Genomic DNA, 15293 nt, shown 5'->3' on the forward strand with positions numbered 1-15293 from the left:
AAACCATCAAAATAACTGGTTCTATTTCACCATTAACGTGTATCTTGGCCAAAAAGCATTGATTTGGTCAATGACCCGTTGACCTGGACGGTTGAACCATCAACCAATTTGACCATTTTGTCATTTTTATTTTAATTATTTTTTATTTTTTTAAATTGGAATGGGCCATCCATTTGAATCGAAAGAAAACCATTGGCCCAAAAACCAGTGGCCAAAGCCATTCCGATTGCGGATTGGTATTTAAAACATTTATTAAAAATTTCACAAAATATAAAAATGTATTAAAATAGAAAATAAAAATATATAAAGAAAATAAATTTCCACAATGATAGAGACCATTCGGTGCACGTTAGCATTGAACGAGCGGCCTTCAACTTCTTCTCTATGAACTTGCTTTCTCCAATCTGAGCACAAGATGGATTCTCAAGTGATGCTTTCAGTCGTGGTGAAGGTAGTGGAACGAACTGGAGGGTTTTGATGATATTCTAAATTTTTCGTGTTTGTGATCTAGAAACAAGGATTTGTTTAGAAAGGTTATCATTGTATCTATGCTCTCTTTAATTGTTAAAAAAAAAGTCAGAGAGAGATGGAGAGATCGTTGCAGAAGAGAGAGAGAACCCCTCAGGCTGGAACCGTTGCCGGAAATGAAAGAGAGATCGTTGCTGAAATCGTTTGAAAACACTCTGTAATATTACCGGAGAGAGACATCTGTAGTATGCCATCGGTTAAAGAAGAGATCATCTAAAAACTCTCTCTGGTATACCATCAGAGAGAGAGAGAAAGAGAGAGAATGCGAGAGAATGCATAATCATTGTCAGAGATAAACTCCCTGCTATGCTGTCGAAGGGAGACAGGGAAAAGATTAAGTGGACAATTGAACGGACATTGGGTACTTGAACCATGTCCCTGATGCAGGCATATCGTGATCGTGCAGGGGGGACTGCATTCGACAATTATCCTAGAGAGATCTTTATGTTTTCGCACGAATGGTTGGGGTCGTTCTACACTTCTACCCCACTTTGTGTGTAATTTGCTTTCCTTGCTATTAAATAAATACAAAAAATGATCGCCATCAGTTTTACTACCAACAAGGCCCCGGTAATCCTCGACTCGACAGTCTCTAAAAAAGATCAGCATAAAGTGATAAAACTACAAACACAAATTGGTCCAGAAGAAATGATCCATTCTATGCCAAATAAGTAGTTCCGCACAGTTGTAGCAAAACTGTTTAGATGATTACAGGATTTATACGCATGGTATATCAACTGCCGACCAATGACACTACTTAACGTACTCTTTTCAACACATGATAACCGTTTAAAACAAAAATGTGTTAAGCTCGCATTGTGTATGTTGTATTCACTCAAGGGGTCTGGTACTTATCCTTCGCCCTGTTCAAAACCTGTGGATAATAAATGAAACTATTATCAGACAAGAGACTACAAGTATTCCTAGAAATATACAGGTATATAACCTACACATAATAAATGACAGACAACCAGGGGAAGTCCAATATGGTGGAAATTTGCAGAGAAATATCAACCTAGTGGATTGAACCGTGGTTTTCAAACCATGGTTGACACCGACAGTCGGACCGAAACCAGCCAGGCAAACAGTTCCGTTTCAAACCATGGTTGACTTGGTTAGAGAACCACTGGCATTGGTCAATCTTATTTTTAAATATTTAAATTATGTTATGGGCTGAACTGTTCAGCCCAAAGCGGTAAGGCCTCTGGGTCGATATTTAATACCTTGGATTTAACATTACGAAGACGAAATGAGTATTGCAATTATCCAACAGGATCAAGCGTAACAATCACAAATTCACAATCTCCTATACTGCCAATAAATCATTTATAAGACTCAGTTGATGGATTTACCCGGTTCACAGAAAAACAAGCCTCCTTAAGACTGCAACAGTAAAAGGAGGAACCAGTTTACAGTTCAGAATGTATATAAATCTGAAGAATCAACGAGTTCAAGAAATGATATAGGTATTTTGAACCCAAAGGGAAGCCAGACTCAACATCAAGTGACGCCAAAAAGCATCTAACATACCAGAAGAATGCATAAACTGCTATTGGAACATTCTGGAATAAGCCTTTCTCTCCTGATTACGCCTATCAGCAATCTGAAATCCAATTTTAAGCTTAAAAAAGAGGTTCAAAATAAGCATACACTGCTTGAATGTTTCAAAATGGCATAATTCACTGACCTTCTTCCTTGCAGCAGCAAGTTCCTTCTTAATTCCACCTGCACAGTGGAACTAGAAGTTAGCAGTCAATTTCAGGCACGATGCAAACCCCTGGTCCAAACCTCCACCTCTATGAATATAGTTACACCAACAGTAATTTACACAACGTTTTTCGCTACAAGTTCGATTTCGGTAGTCAAGAGTGCTCATTTGATGGCCTTGCACATTATATCACCATGGACTCAATTGTACATACATCTTAGAGTTGTTGAAACAACAAACTCGAAGTACTGTTTCAACACAACTTAAAATCAAATAGCAAAAATTCCAGTGTTAAATTGTGTAGTCATCCGTTTCATGGTCTGCAATCTGGATTCCCAAGGACTAATACTGTTGAATTTCACCTTAATTTTACAATATTTAGAACATTATGAATAATGAGCATTGAAACATTTTAAGTTACTGACCATCATTTGGCTCCAACTCTAATGCTTTCTTGAAGCTTTCAACTGCAGCATCTACATCATTAAGTGCCATGTACGCCTGATGGATCAACAAGACCAACATCATTAAGCAATAAAAACCATTCTGAAACAACCAAAAATGAAATTTAATGTCTTCATTGAAACATTTATTTCAATACCCACACATAACTGGAAATTGTTTTTATTACAATACTTACAAATTTCTAAAAGCAGGTTGAGAGAATAAAAAATAATTCAGGCAAACCCCACAGGGAAGTGATCCTGCTAGTTACAATTCATGCATTAAAACGGTAGTTATAGGCTCACAAGAGAGATTTATGCATGTACGTATGCATGAGATGGACTGTTATTCTTCCCCATATGAAAACTTGATTTGTTTTACAATCGACTCTCTATTATTCCCCTTCAGACCTTTAACAGATTAAGAATTGACACCTTCCTTGATTCTCTCCTCCATATATTATCCTATATTTCATTTTTGTTTGCTTCTTACGGTGGATTTTCTCATTGGTTTCTAATTGCTTCAGCTTGTGACTAAATCCACTATTGTCAGAAGATACCAACCTGGCCTTGGCGAAACAAAGCTTTCACATTATCCTCCCCGTCACGCATCGCAAAGTCAGTATCCAATAATGCTCCTTTCAAATCTCCTAACTTCAACTTACAAGCCTAATCAACCATAACATATCAATTAGTCAGACAAGAGACACTGAACAATGCCATCAGTAAAAGCACAACCAAAAAAAAAAAAAAAGTAAGATGCACCATGAGTGGATCATCCATAAAACAGTCATTTTATGATTGCATGGAAGAAAAGTGTTACACCATAACAAGTAACAAAATTATCCATTAAAATCCTTCACCACAAACTCAATCCATTATAAGTAAACCACATTTATACAGATTCCCAAAAGTGACCAACATGGTAAACTCAGCAGTACACCCTCAGACTTTTTCTCGTCATAAATTTTTTTGATAAATATTTTTTCTCATCGTAATTTAGGCTAGAAGTTAATTTGCATGTGGCATTATCAGTCTAAACATGTTCCTAAAAGATAATTGGATGATACATCACATCCCTTTCTTGTAGAATGGAAATGACACAGGTCATCTAGATAGATGATATAAAATTAAACCACTAATAAAGGTCTAGAAACTTATGGATTTTAGTGTTAAAATAATGGAAAGGTGGTAAAAACACCCAAACATTTCCACTAGCATATGATGCATGACCTATTAATATGAGATATTTATAGGTCTACAAAACAAAATATAAAAAGAAGCATTACATATTGTTTTTAGTTTTTTTGAAGATAATATTGCTTTTAGTATTTACCATCTCTTCAAATTTACACTATTATTGACAGTCATCCAACTGTTATCAAATAACCAATTGACACAACTGTTGAATGCAGGCAAGGGAGTTAATCTATAAAGATCATCCAACCAAATACCCTAAGCATGGAAAAAAGACTTCCAGCAATTATGCAACAACCTGATTGCAAAATTCCAAAGATGATGACTACAAGGTTTAAAGCATACAAGTCTCTGAAACATGTTTAAAATTTCCATAAATTTCCTAATATTTCCACAACATAGTTCCATTTCCATGGATATGGACATGAAATATTATTAGAATATGCATATTCCCCATTAAAAGCTATTGATGTTATGGTGTACAAAGAGACAGCACTGTAACACAAGTTAGTAACAATATATTGGATACAATTGGGTAGCATTGTTATTGCCCACTTAACGAACAAGACTACCACTTTGAGCCAGCTCAGTGACTTAAAAGGCGCTTAGGCGCATTTTAGGGTAGGCACCTCGCCCAGGTCCTAGGTACAGCCCATTCAAAAGGCGCATGCCTAGTGTGCCTTGCGCCTTAGCCCAAGCATGTGTCTTTCGAAAATTTGCCGCTTTTTCCTTTTTTTGAGTCTGGCGGCTGGGCCAGGGGCAGAGCCCCCGTGCCACGCCCCTCGAGACCAGCCCAAACAAGTCCATGTTAGGGTCTTAAATTCTTAGTTTTCACACAAAAACAATGATTTTATAGTTTTAATTGCTTTTAAGAAGATATTTTATTAGGATGAATGAATGGACAACATTACCAAATAATGAAGATATTTGTGAAGATATTTCACAAAAAAATAACGATTTTATAGCCTAGGCGAGCCGCATTTTAGGGTAGGCGCCTCACTTCGCTCGCTCACCAAAGCTTAGAGAACCCCATATTTGGTAATGTTGACCATTCATTCATCCTAATAAAATATCTTCTTAAAAGCAATTAAAACTATAAAATCATTATTTTTTGTGTGAATACTAAGAATTTAAGACCCTAACATGGACTTATTTGGGCTTGCCTCGAGGGGTGTGGCACAAAGGTAGCTCATAGAATTAGGAATGTAATATGTCACATTACTTGATGCAATTGAGAAAAAAAGAGATTGTGGGTCTTATATGCTTGAAATTGTTTTATATGTTTGATTTCATTTTTAAATTCTCATTTGAATATGCTTTACATATTATGTTTATGTATTTTAATTTTAGATAATAGGTTTTTTAAACATTTATTTTAAAACTTAAGTTTATATTTTTATTAATATTATGCTTTATAATATTTTGAATTTTTAGCTTTTTTTTAATTGTGTGCCTCGCCTTGTGCCTTGTGCCTTTTTTGCACCTTGCGCTTTTAAAACACTGAGCCAGCTTGAAATTCTTCTCAAACATGACATTAAATCTTATTTTTTATTGTATAATAAATAGTTGGTTGATCTATTAGAATTATTTGCATTTTCTATGAGTTCAGATTTTCTTTAACTCACTCTAATAATGCAGTTTTGATAATTTGGAACAAGATAATTATTTAAAAGGGACTACTTATGCATTTTTATCATGACATAAAATAGCATTCTATATTTTTACATATTCCACAATATTTTCAGCATTTCTATAATTCTGACAATATTTCCATACTGTATTTCTGACATTTCCAACGTGTTTCGTATATTTGGGTGACTGATATTTCCACCACCATCGACATTTTAATCCCTGCCTTGGACTTCTGACATTTCCAACATGTTTCGTATATTTGGGTGACTGATATTTCCACCACCATCGACATTTTAATCCTTGCCTTGGACTTCCCTATAGATGGCATGATCTGGAGGTACTCAAACCCTAAAAAACTCATCAACATCTACCGATCCACACAGCTTCCCAATTAAAATTAATACCCTCCACGGCAAGGACTGGAGGTGCTTTTGGTAATGTACCAAGGGCGGTTTTGTTGGCCTACTCAGTCCCCATTTGAGAGTGCTTATTTTTAAGAACTTTCTGGAAAAAGTGCTAATTTTAGGTTGGGACCACACCAATAAGCACTTATATGTATTTGGGAAATAAGCCCAGATAAGCAGTTGAGGAAATAAGCCTGTTTTGAAAAAGCTCAAAATGTTGACCTTTTTCGAAGCGCTTTTGAAAAAGTGAACATATTTCTCACCCATCATGGCCCACCTCATAATTTTCAAAATACCTATACTTGGCCTATTTGGAAGCACTCTTTTTTTATAAGTGAACTAAAAATTCATTTAAAAAAGGATACAATCTTAGTAAGTTTTTATTTTAACACCTGGCAACAAAAAACAAAAACTAAACTAGAGATTGTCAGTTGTCTACATTACAACTTTGTAATTCGTAAGACAGCTCCAAATTACTCTGACCATCTTACGTCCTCCAAATCTTGGCTATATAGGGAAAACCTCTGACATGTCCTCGGCTGAAAATTCCTAACCCCAAAAAGTACTGTGAAGAGCTTCCAAAAGAACCCAGTGATTTTACATGAAATGAAGAGCTGGCAGACTGATTCCTCATTTTCTTTATACAGATAACATGGGCGCAAATGCTAGTCATGCCAAATCCTCTTTTCTTCAAATGATTCACTATCAAAACAGTGTCCACAGCATTCAACCAAGCAAAAGCTTCCATCCTAGGAAGAACCGAGTTACCTATAGCTCCCACATTTGTAGGCAGATTGCACTATAATGGGCCCTTCCTACCTGGCCTGGAATCCCTCAAAAGGGAAGCCCAGCATGGCCCGTGGCCCGAGCCCTGGTGGGCTGTGCCAGACAAGGTCATGGGAAACATGATTTTTTTAGGAAAAAAAAATGAGAAAATCTTAAAAAATGTTAAGATAAATTAACAAGATAATCAAGAAAATGAGAAATAAACATTAGATTTTTATTCCATATGATTTTAATGTATACAATTGTTCATTTGTTCATATATGAGGACAGTGTCAGGCCAGAACATGGGCTATGCAGGCACAACCCAATTGTTCATGTTGTGTCATGCCAGCTGGTGGGCCTCAAACACCTGCTAGCAGGCCCAAATTGTGTTGGGCTGTGCCAACCCACTTCACAGCTCTAGGGTTACCCCACACCCCTTCAATTTGGTTAAAGTCCATCTAATTCCTGCACAATGCTGAATAACAAGATTTAACAGTAAACTTTTCATTTGAACACATTTTCCACCATAACTCATCCCTAGATTGGGCTAAAAGCTTCACCCTTTCCAACTTCTCCAAAAGATTTAGACACACTTCAAGTTCCTTGTCAAGAAGTGACATTTGAACCTTGGATACCAAACCAACTTATTAATAAGCACTTACAATATAAGCACTCAAACAATCACTCAGACCCTATTGACTGGTCTGACTCTCTCAGGACTAGGATAAAAACATTGTTGTCAAAGTATGAGTTATAACAGTTTTAAGGATTCAGCATGTGGAGATAAGGAGACTTTCAGATGGTAATCAGCTGGCTCAAAGATGATGGTGAGGGCCTACGAAGATTCCGAGGCATTGAATGTGAACATGTATATAATCCAGGGGGATCTGGCCAATTCCCTAATAGATATGTGGGTGTGGGTATTCCAGATAACTTTCAATTCTGTTCAGTTGCTTTGGTTTTTTATGAGTAATAGTTAAATTTTATTAATTCAGAAAACAATTTAGAATTGTAATTTCACACAATATCACATGGAGAGGTGAGAGCTGCAGCCCCTCCCAAAAGCTTACAAGTAAACTAGGAATAAATTACAGAAATCATAGCTGATCAAAAAAGAGTAGTGTAATTTATCGACGTGTCTCAGTCAATCCTGTTAAATAATTAATAGAAAAAGAACTTAATAGGTTCTAGCAGAATACATTTTAGGAAGTATCCACCATGGTTTCTTGAAAATGAAAGGAAAAAAGAAATGAACCACTCCATGTGCATGCCAGTATATGAGATTTTCACAGCTAACATTGATCATAAAATGAGGAAGCCTAAAAGTTGCACCCAAGGTCCTTTGACATTGACATTATCTACAAAAGGCTTAACCATGACTAGTGCAAGCATGTGTGCAAGTAAATGGTAAAGATATAAGTTGACACCATATAATCAATTTAACTTTTATAATTTGTACCAAAACCAAGGCAAGTATCCACTTTATAACAGTATAGATGCTAATGATTTGACTTCAATAAACAAGAGCAAAAACTTTGCACTTCTGGCAAACTGATTGCACATGGACAACTACTTTACACAGAAGTTGTTTTGATGGTTCCCATCTTTTCATACAATGAACAATTATCATTGCATATTCTTTTATAACTCTTTTTTGTCCACTCAATTTGCAATTCACGTTCTCTTTAATGGAACTATCATTTCAACCAAAAAAAATCTTCAAATGGTTTATGGCCTTACAGAACTATTTGTAAAAATCTGTGACTTTGTCTTTCTCAAATAGGAGCTCCTCTCTGTGTAAGGACAGGAAAAAAATACACATCAGATAGAAATTAGGGCATATAATGACAATAACAAGGACTAACAATCCCCCACCCCCCAAAAAAGGTTATTGCTTTCCAGCATATATCCCAATATTACCAGAAAAATAAAATGGCTCACCTTCATCAATGTCCTCTTTCTCCCAGCATACATCCAAATAGCGCAAAGCCTTCCGGTACTTCCTAAGAGCCATCTTATAGTCTTGCTTCTGTACGCAGTAATAATTGAGATTAACCAAATAGAAAAAGTACTCAAAATGACATACAGAATCAGAGAGGAAGAAAAGGGGGGGGGGGGGACTACATTCCATTTCCAAAATTCCTTCATCACCTACTGGCTCTTAAAGTAAATCAAGTTCAGGAAAAAAAAAAAAAAAAAAGAAACAAAGAAACATGTATATGCCATAATGCCAAACATGATAAATGAAGTCTAAATCTAAACTAATTACCATGGCATATATGCCTAATACATTGTGCCTCATGATTGAACTCTAGGTGTTTTCCATGACATCATCTTGAGATGATCATCAGGAGTAAGTATTACATTAAAAATAAACAGAATCTTAAACAGAGTTCATCTTGACAATGTTAACAGATTACTTTGTAGTGTTCATTCCCAAAAGCTTTGGCAGAGTCCACAGCAGTCATCCACCAAGAAATTTCATTTGGCTTCTCATCAAGGTCAGCTGGCCAATCAGGATAAGTATCACCATCTTTAAAAAAATTGCATATTCCATCATCTGCCCCTTCAGGAATTTCTCCACAATCCGCAATAATAACATCAACTGTGGGATAATCACCATCACCAGTAGTAACATGCTCGATGGAACGAACCACACCCATTCCTTTAATTACTTTGCCAAATACAACATGCTTTCCATCTAGATGAGAAGTTCGTGTGGTAGTAATAAAAAATTGAGATCCATTGGTGTTAGGCCCAGAATTAGCCATCGACAACATTCCTTTTCTCTCGTGTTTTAATTCAAAATTCTCATCTTCAAACTTCAGTTCATATATGGATTCTCCCCCAGTACCATCCCCAGCAGATAAGTCTCCACCTTGTATCATAAAACCTTTGATGATGCGATGAAAACGAACACCCTAAAATGAACATTAAACTATAATTAGCAAATTGGATGAGACAAAGCCACTAGCAATATGACTAAAAAAAGAAAATATTTAATCTACATGGCAATGAAAAAGGTCAAACAATGCATGTACTAACAAAATTAAATTCAGAAGCTAAAGCAAAAAAGCAAGGTAAAGAACAGATGATATGTAATCATGGATCATAATTCCTAATATGTTTTTAAAGATAGCAACAACTCCAGGAGCATATAATTTCCCTTTTAATGGCAATATTTCAAGCCATAAGCTATAAATATGTGGAACCCACTAAAGAATAACCATTTTATCCAAAGACAGCACCAGATCAATTTTAGATATTGCATGGCGCTAATGACTTCTACGTCTGTTATAATTTAGTCCTTTCTTCAAACCTGAAAATCATCGAACACAAATAGCACATTCAAGAACCATAAACTTTATTAATGACTAAAAATCTTAAAATTTTAGTAATTAGTAGCCAAATAGTGGGAGCAGAGCAAACTAACCTGTCACCTCCTCAAACTCATTAAATCCCACCACAAGTAAAAGAAAAATTAAATGAACCTATGTAAAACCTGGGCACTCAATGCAGAAGGCATAAACATGTCATTCTTATGCTATTTCCTTAGGTTTAGTGCAATTGTGCAAAACAATGATCCAGTGCAGTACCGCTTACCTTTCACATAAAATTAAATTTTTTTGGACCGATATGTAAGAGCATAGAGTCACAAACCACCATAGACCCGGCTAAGTCCACTCAGCTCAGTCCAATTTGGTATGGTCTAATAATTAACCTAGGAAATCATGTGTATCGCTCAGGGTCCCCTCACTACTCTCTCTCCTCCACCGCCTTCAACCTCTCCACACCAAGATTCCAGAACAAGCAAACTACAGCAGCTCAATCCCTTGCCAGAGGGTATGTAGGCAGCCCCTCCAGGGGTTACGCCAGTTCCTTCTCTCCCCTTTCTTTTCCCCAGTCTTCCAGTTAATTCACCACTGTTCTTAGACTTTAGGAGCCAACCTCCTTAGCCAAACCCACCGACCTTACAAGATAAACTAAGATGAAGAAACGAGAAGCAGCAAAGATGAGGAGAATCCTAGTTTAGGACTCGCTTTCTCAGAGCACCTAACTTACATTGGTCATTTCCAAGATCAGTTATGAACCTGCTGACTAGGTGGAGGGTAAATGGCTTAAACAGAAATGGGAGGCAATATCTAGCTCTCCATCCTGGCTACAACAATTTGGACTATTTGGATGTCAAAAGTGCAAGAGTTTTTTAAAACAAAAGCTCTTGGGTAGAGCCATGGAGGAGATATTCATAAATGGTTGTGGGGAAAGTGGTGTCTTGGGTTTTGGAGTAAGTTCCAAAGATGTTTAAATGACCTTTTTTCTAGATTGTACCTGTTTGGGGAGTAGAACGGAGGCTATGGTTTTTATCCATTCTCATGGGGTGGGGGTGGGGGTTGGGGGATCTTTACTCTTTATGTACAATCTCTCACTTTATTTGGCAGATCCAGCCCACTCCATTCGCTCATTTCTGTATCTTCAAGTTTATGATCTCTTCATCCAACAAAGGCATTAAGCAAACATAAGTTGCCAGGGGGATGGGATTAAAGAGCGAAAATCAAATTCATTTTGGGGTTGCTCATTTCTGTATCTTCAAGTTTATAATCTCTTCATCCAACAAAAGCATTAAGCAAACATAAGTTGCCAGGGGGATGGGATTAAAGAGCGAAAATCAAATTCATTTTGGGGTTAGAAACATCATAATCAGAGTAAACTTGATATCTGGGAGAAAAAGTCAAAGTCAATCTTGAATAGCCTAATGTTTGGATTTTGGAAAAACTATGTTATGCTAAGCTTCATCGAGTTGAAACTTGAAAAACATATAACTCTAGCAGTCTGGCCCATCCAAAAGAAATCCCAAATGGAATGGATTATCGCGATTTTGTTCATACTCGTAGTTTCAACTTTCAACTGTAAGCAGCTAAATTTGCTAGACATAAAGGATGATGGTACAGAAATACAAATTCAGTCTTTACTGTATTCCACGTGTTCAAGAATTTCCCCTTTAGTCTATTTGTTTTTTTTCCTAACCATGAAAAGAAAAACTGTGCGAACAATTTTTCCGTACAAAAAGAACTCGAGAGGAAGTACTCCTAAGCAAATACGCCTGTAAGCTAATCCGTGCTGAACTGCTAATTATATATTTATATCAAATCACAATGAAAGTTTTATAAACACTTGCTTCGACTCGAATTATAAATTGCAAAAATTATCCAATACCGGGTTGTTGTCTAAAGATCCAGAGAATATTTTATTGCAGTGTCGATACAACACTAATATCAATAACAAATTTACGGTCGAATCCGGCGAAACTACAAATGTATGTGGAAGTAAAACAAACAAAGGAGAACAGCAACTATGATTTTTCATTGATTCCTCAAAGAAAATACTGTTATAAGAAGCAAAACATCGAGAAGGGAAGGAGAAAAGAAGTTGAATAATGAAAGAAAATGATTTGCAGGCAATTCATGAGTCAAGCCAACAATTCCCTCAATGCTGAAAAGGACAGTAATACCCCTCGACTAACCGGAAATCACGAACTTTAAAAGAAAAAACTTTTTCATTATTATATTCTTTCCAAAAGTAAGGGTAAACGGTGAGATACAACCAGTTTTTTTCTTCTTTCTCCTTCTTCTTCTTTGGAAAAGGAGAGACCAGCAAAGTTGGAACAGAGAAATACAGAGAAAGAAAAGAAAACCTTGTAATGGAGAGGAGCACCAGTCTTTGGACCAATGCCCTTCTCGCCGGTGCAGAGAGCCCTAAAATTCTCCGCCGTTTTGGGCACCACATCTTTGTATAGCTCCACCACTATCCTTCCTTCGAGCTCACCTCCAATGCTTACGTCTAAAAAGCACCGCGGGTTCACCATCTTTCCCCCTCCCTCTCACTTTCTCTCTCTCTCTCTCTCTCTGGATCTCTCTCACACAGACGCGCAAACGCTCAAAGCTGCTGCTGCTGCTGCTGCTTCTGCTTCGAGAGTGGATGATGGAGTTTATCGCATAAAGCTAAAGAAAACCCTAATCTCGCTTTTCTGCTGAAGCTTCGAGACTTCCGAGTTGCCCCTCCCACTTCACTGCAATATTCAATTCAAACACCCACTATTTATTAAGGGCTTACTCTAATATGCGCGGCGTACAGTGCTACACCTATTTATTTTCCCCCCTCTTTTTCAGTTTTTTCCCTGCAAATGTACGGCGGGAGAAGAAGGATGAGAAGGAAGGGTGGTGGGGGGACAAAAGGAGTGTGTGAGAGGACGACTCAGATTTTCAGTTGGTCGCCAGCTGGCATCTCTAAATGTCCTTGTCAACGATGATTTTACTTGTGTATTTTTTTTTAGCAACCCACCGTTGCAATCTTGTAGCATTCACTCTCTAGTACATGACAAGAGTAGGCAACCAGAGTGGTGTAGAAAATGCGCACTGTGCGCATCCTTGTTAGCGCCTCCAACTATCCTATTGTCGCCCGCTATTGCGTTGATTGCAGCCCCGACCCCGACCCCCCTCTCGTCTTGTAAATGTAACTTTTTCATTCAATGTTTTGAATTCGTCGTTGATTCGGTCGGTCGAACCGTTATGCGGGATTCCGGGTCTGATTCAGTCAAGACACGTTAGACGGTCAAAATTGTTAGTTTAGTTAAGAACCAATCAATTCAGCTGGATTAAGTGTTGATTCATTCAGCCTAGTGATCCGGTTGTGGTTGGAAGTTGAATGCATATGAAATTTATATGAAATTTTTGAAGACTATAACTTTGCATTTTGATATCTGATTGGAATTTTTTTTTTTTTGTAACTTTTCAAGATTTATATGGCCTAATGTGATGTATGCACCTCTCTGCTATTTTCTCAAATAAAAAAATTGGCTTCAAATTATAAATTTTAATATTTTATAAATAAAAAAATAAAAATTGAATTAAAAAATACATATATAAGACATTTGAAACATACATATCCATTATTTATTATTAAATATATATTTATACATATATATACATATATACCTAATATACATAAGTAATGATGTGGTATGGTCTAAGCCATTCGACCCATAAGTCAAATCAGTGACCCACAACTCGAATATAAAACACGATTCGGCCTTCGGATCGATTTTAAAAACATTGTTTTCATTGATAGGAAAAAAGATTTGGGCACATCTCATTTTATAAATCGGATACATCTCTACCGTCCATTCTCTTAAGTCTTATCCTATTGAGTCACGATTTCAATTTTGGGTTTTTCAACCCGGGTGTGGGGAAAATGGTCAAAACTGGATCCGGGTGAAACCTTTTAGTTCAGATTTCAGAATTTTATATTAAAAAACTCGCAGCTTCTCTCTACTGCCTTCCCACTTGTGTATTTTGTCCAAAAAGCACCATCTCATCGAGGCCGTATTGGGCAGCCGACACAGCCAGCCAGCCAACCACGATATGAAACAGAAGTGACGTGGCATATAACAATTGTCTCCATGTTACAAGTAGAACTGCAGACGATTTAAGCATGATAAGACATGCCCAACTTTTCTTTTGACCCATGCAGTAGGATTAACGAAACCAATTGCTGCTATGCTGTATAAATCACTCTGTTCGGTGTTCAGATATGACATGTTCTGTAAGGAAATTTTTTCAATGAACTTTTTATTAGAAATGATGAAAAACAAATAGGAGTTCAGATCTTTTTAATGTTGTCCAAACAAAACGAATGCAACTCGGACTGGGCTGAAATATTTTGAGTTTGGCTTCAATCAGGGCAAACTCTGTTGGGGCAGCCTTTTCCACCTTGCATTGAGAATATTTCTATACTCATATGCTTTATATCATGATGAGATATGTTTAATATAAGGTTGAAAATGGCTGTTAGAATGGTGTGGGCATGAATTTGTCTTGATTGAAGCCGGTCTCAAACATTTTAAACTGCTTCTGGCTCAGGTCCATTCAAATTTGACAAAATCCCAACCAACCAACCTAAGTCCATCCAAGTTGCCGTAACAAAAAAAAGACTAAAATTACCGACAAATATAATATCATTTCATGGAGGAATAAGCGAACCAACATGAAATGCATCAGTATAGTTCTTAAAATTCATAAAGCAAACCACCTTTAGAAAACTGTTTTACAATAAACATGAAAAAAAAATGTTTTGGTTGACCATAAAAGAATAATATATTAAATGTATTTTCTTTTTTAGTTTATTGCTTTAGTAGAAAGGTTTGGACAACCTTTTTGATATAAAAAACTGTAAAAAGAAAAAGAAAAAAGAAAATAAATAGAATAAAAGGTTTCAGCTAAGAAAGAAAGAGGGATAAAAGAGAATGAGAGAACCGCATAATTAGGTATGATCACCCATTTCATTGGATTATGTACTCATAAATAAAAGAGTATAAAGACAAGTATGCACTTAGTAAGTTGGCTACTCGTGAGAATTTTAAAAAAGAAAAAGAAAAAAACACTTAACTTAAAACGTAAACTAATGGGCCTAATGCCCAATAACTCTCAAACTATGCTATGTAAATAAAAACAAGTTATATCAACCTAATATTGTTAGAATAAGATTGTGTTTGATTGAACATTTAAGTAAAAAAAGGAAAGCAACCAACAAAAGGACTTTCAACGGAGAGAAGAAATA

At 36.5% G+C, this 15293-nt stretch overlaps 1 protein-coding gene across 4 annotated transcripts; it reads right to left on the reverse strand.

Annotated features, from left to right (window-relative positions):
- Nucleotides 1-1162: 1162 nt before the first annotated feature.
- On the reverse strand, nt 1163-13161 carry SQN (peptidyl-prolyl cis-trans isomerase / cyclophilin-40 (CYP40) / rotamase). 4 transcript variants are annotated; one of them, XR_016099331.1, is made up of 10 exons: nt 12373-13161; nt 9101-9601; nt 8622-8709; nt 8421-8473; nt 3244-3348; nt 2662-2737; nt 2216-2253; nt 2059-2131; nt 1881-1911; nt 1163-1402 (listed from the first exon to the last, which is right to left on the reverse strand). XR_016099331.1 is itself a non-coding variant. In XM_088945170.1 (9 exons), exons 1-8 carry the CDS (start codon nt 12541-12543, stop codon nt 2078-2080), a joined length of 1086 nt encoding a protein of 361 aa, XP_088801296.1. In that variant the 5' UTR covers nt 12544-13161; the 3' UTR covers nt 1163-1402; nt 2059-2077. The 4 variants fall into 4 exon arrangements, 1 of the variants encoding a protein (XP_088801296.1); XR_016099332.1 differs by having other exon boundaries at nt 1752-1911; XR_016099333.1 differs by having other exon boundaries at nt 1881-1961.
- Nucleotides 13162-15293: the final 2132 nt, after the last annotated feature.

The sequence above is a fragment of the Nelumbo lutea genome, chromosome 5 (genome assembly GCF_056320005.1).
Source record: "Nelumbo lutea isolate HS-2025 chromosome 5, American lotus-T2T, whole genome shotgun sequence".
Taxonomy (NCBI): domain Eukaryota; kingdom Viridiplantae; phylum Streptophyta; class Magnoliopsida; order Proteales; family Nelumbonaceae; genus Nelumbo; species Nelumbo lutea.

Coding starts and splice junctions, on each gene's coding strand:
- SQN (XM_088945170.1), bottom strand. CDS start 12,543: ATGGTGAACCCGCGGTGCTTTTTAGACGTAAGCATTGGAGGTGAGCTC. Junction 8,710..9,100: donor TTGGGAATGAACACTACAAA/GTAATCTGTTAA, acceptor TACTGCGTACAG/AAGCAAGACTATAAGATGGC. Junction 2,132..2,215: donor TTGCTGCTGCAAGGAAGAAG/GTCAGTGAATTA, acceptor ATTGGATTTCAG/ATTGCTGATAGGCGTAATCA.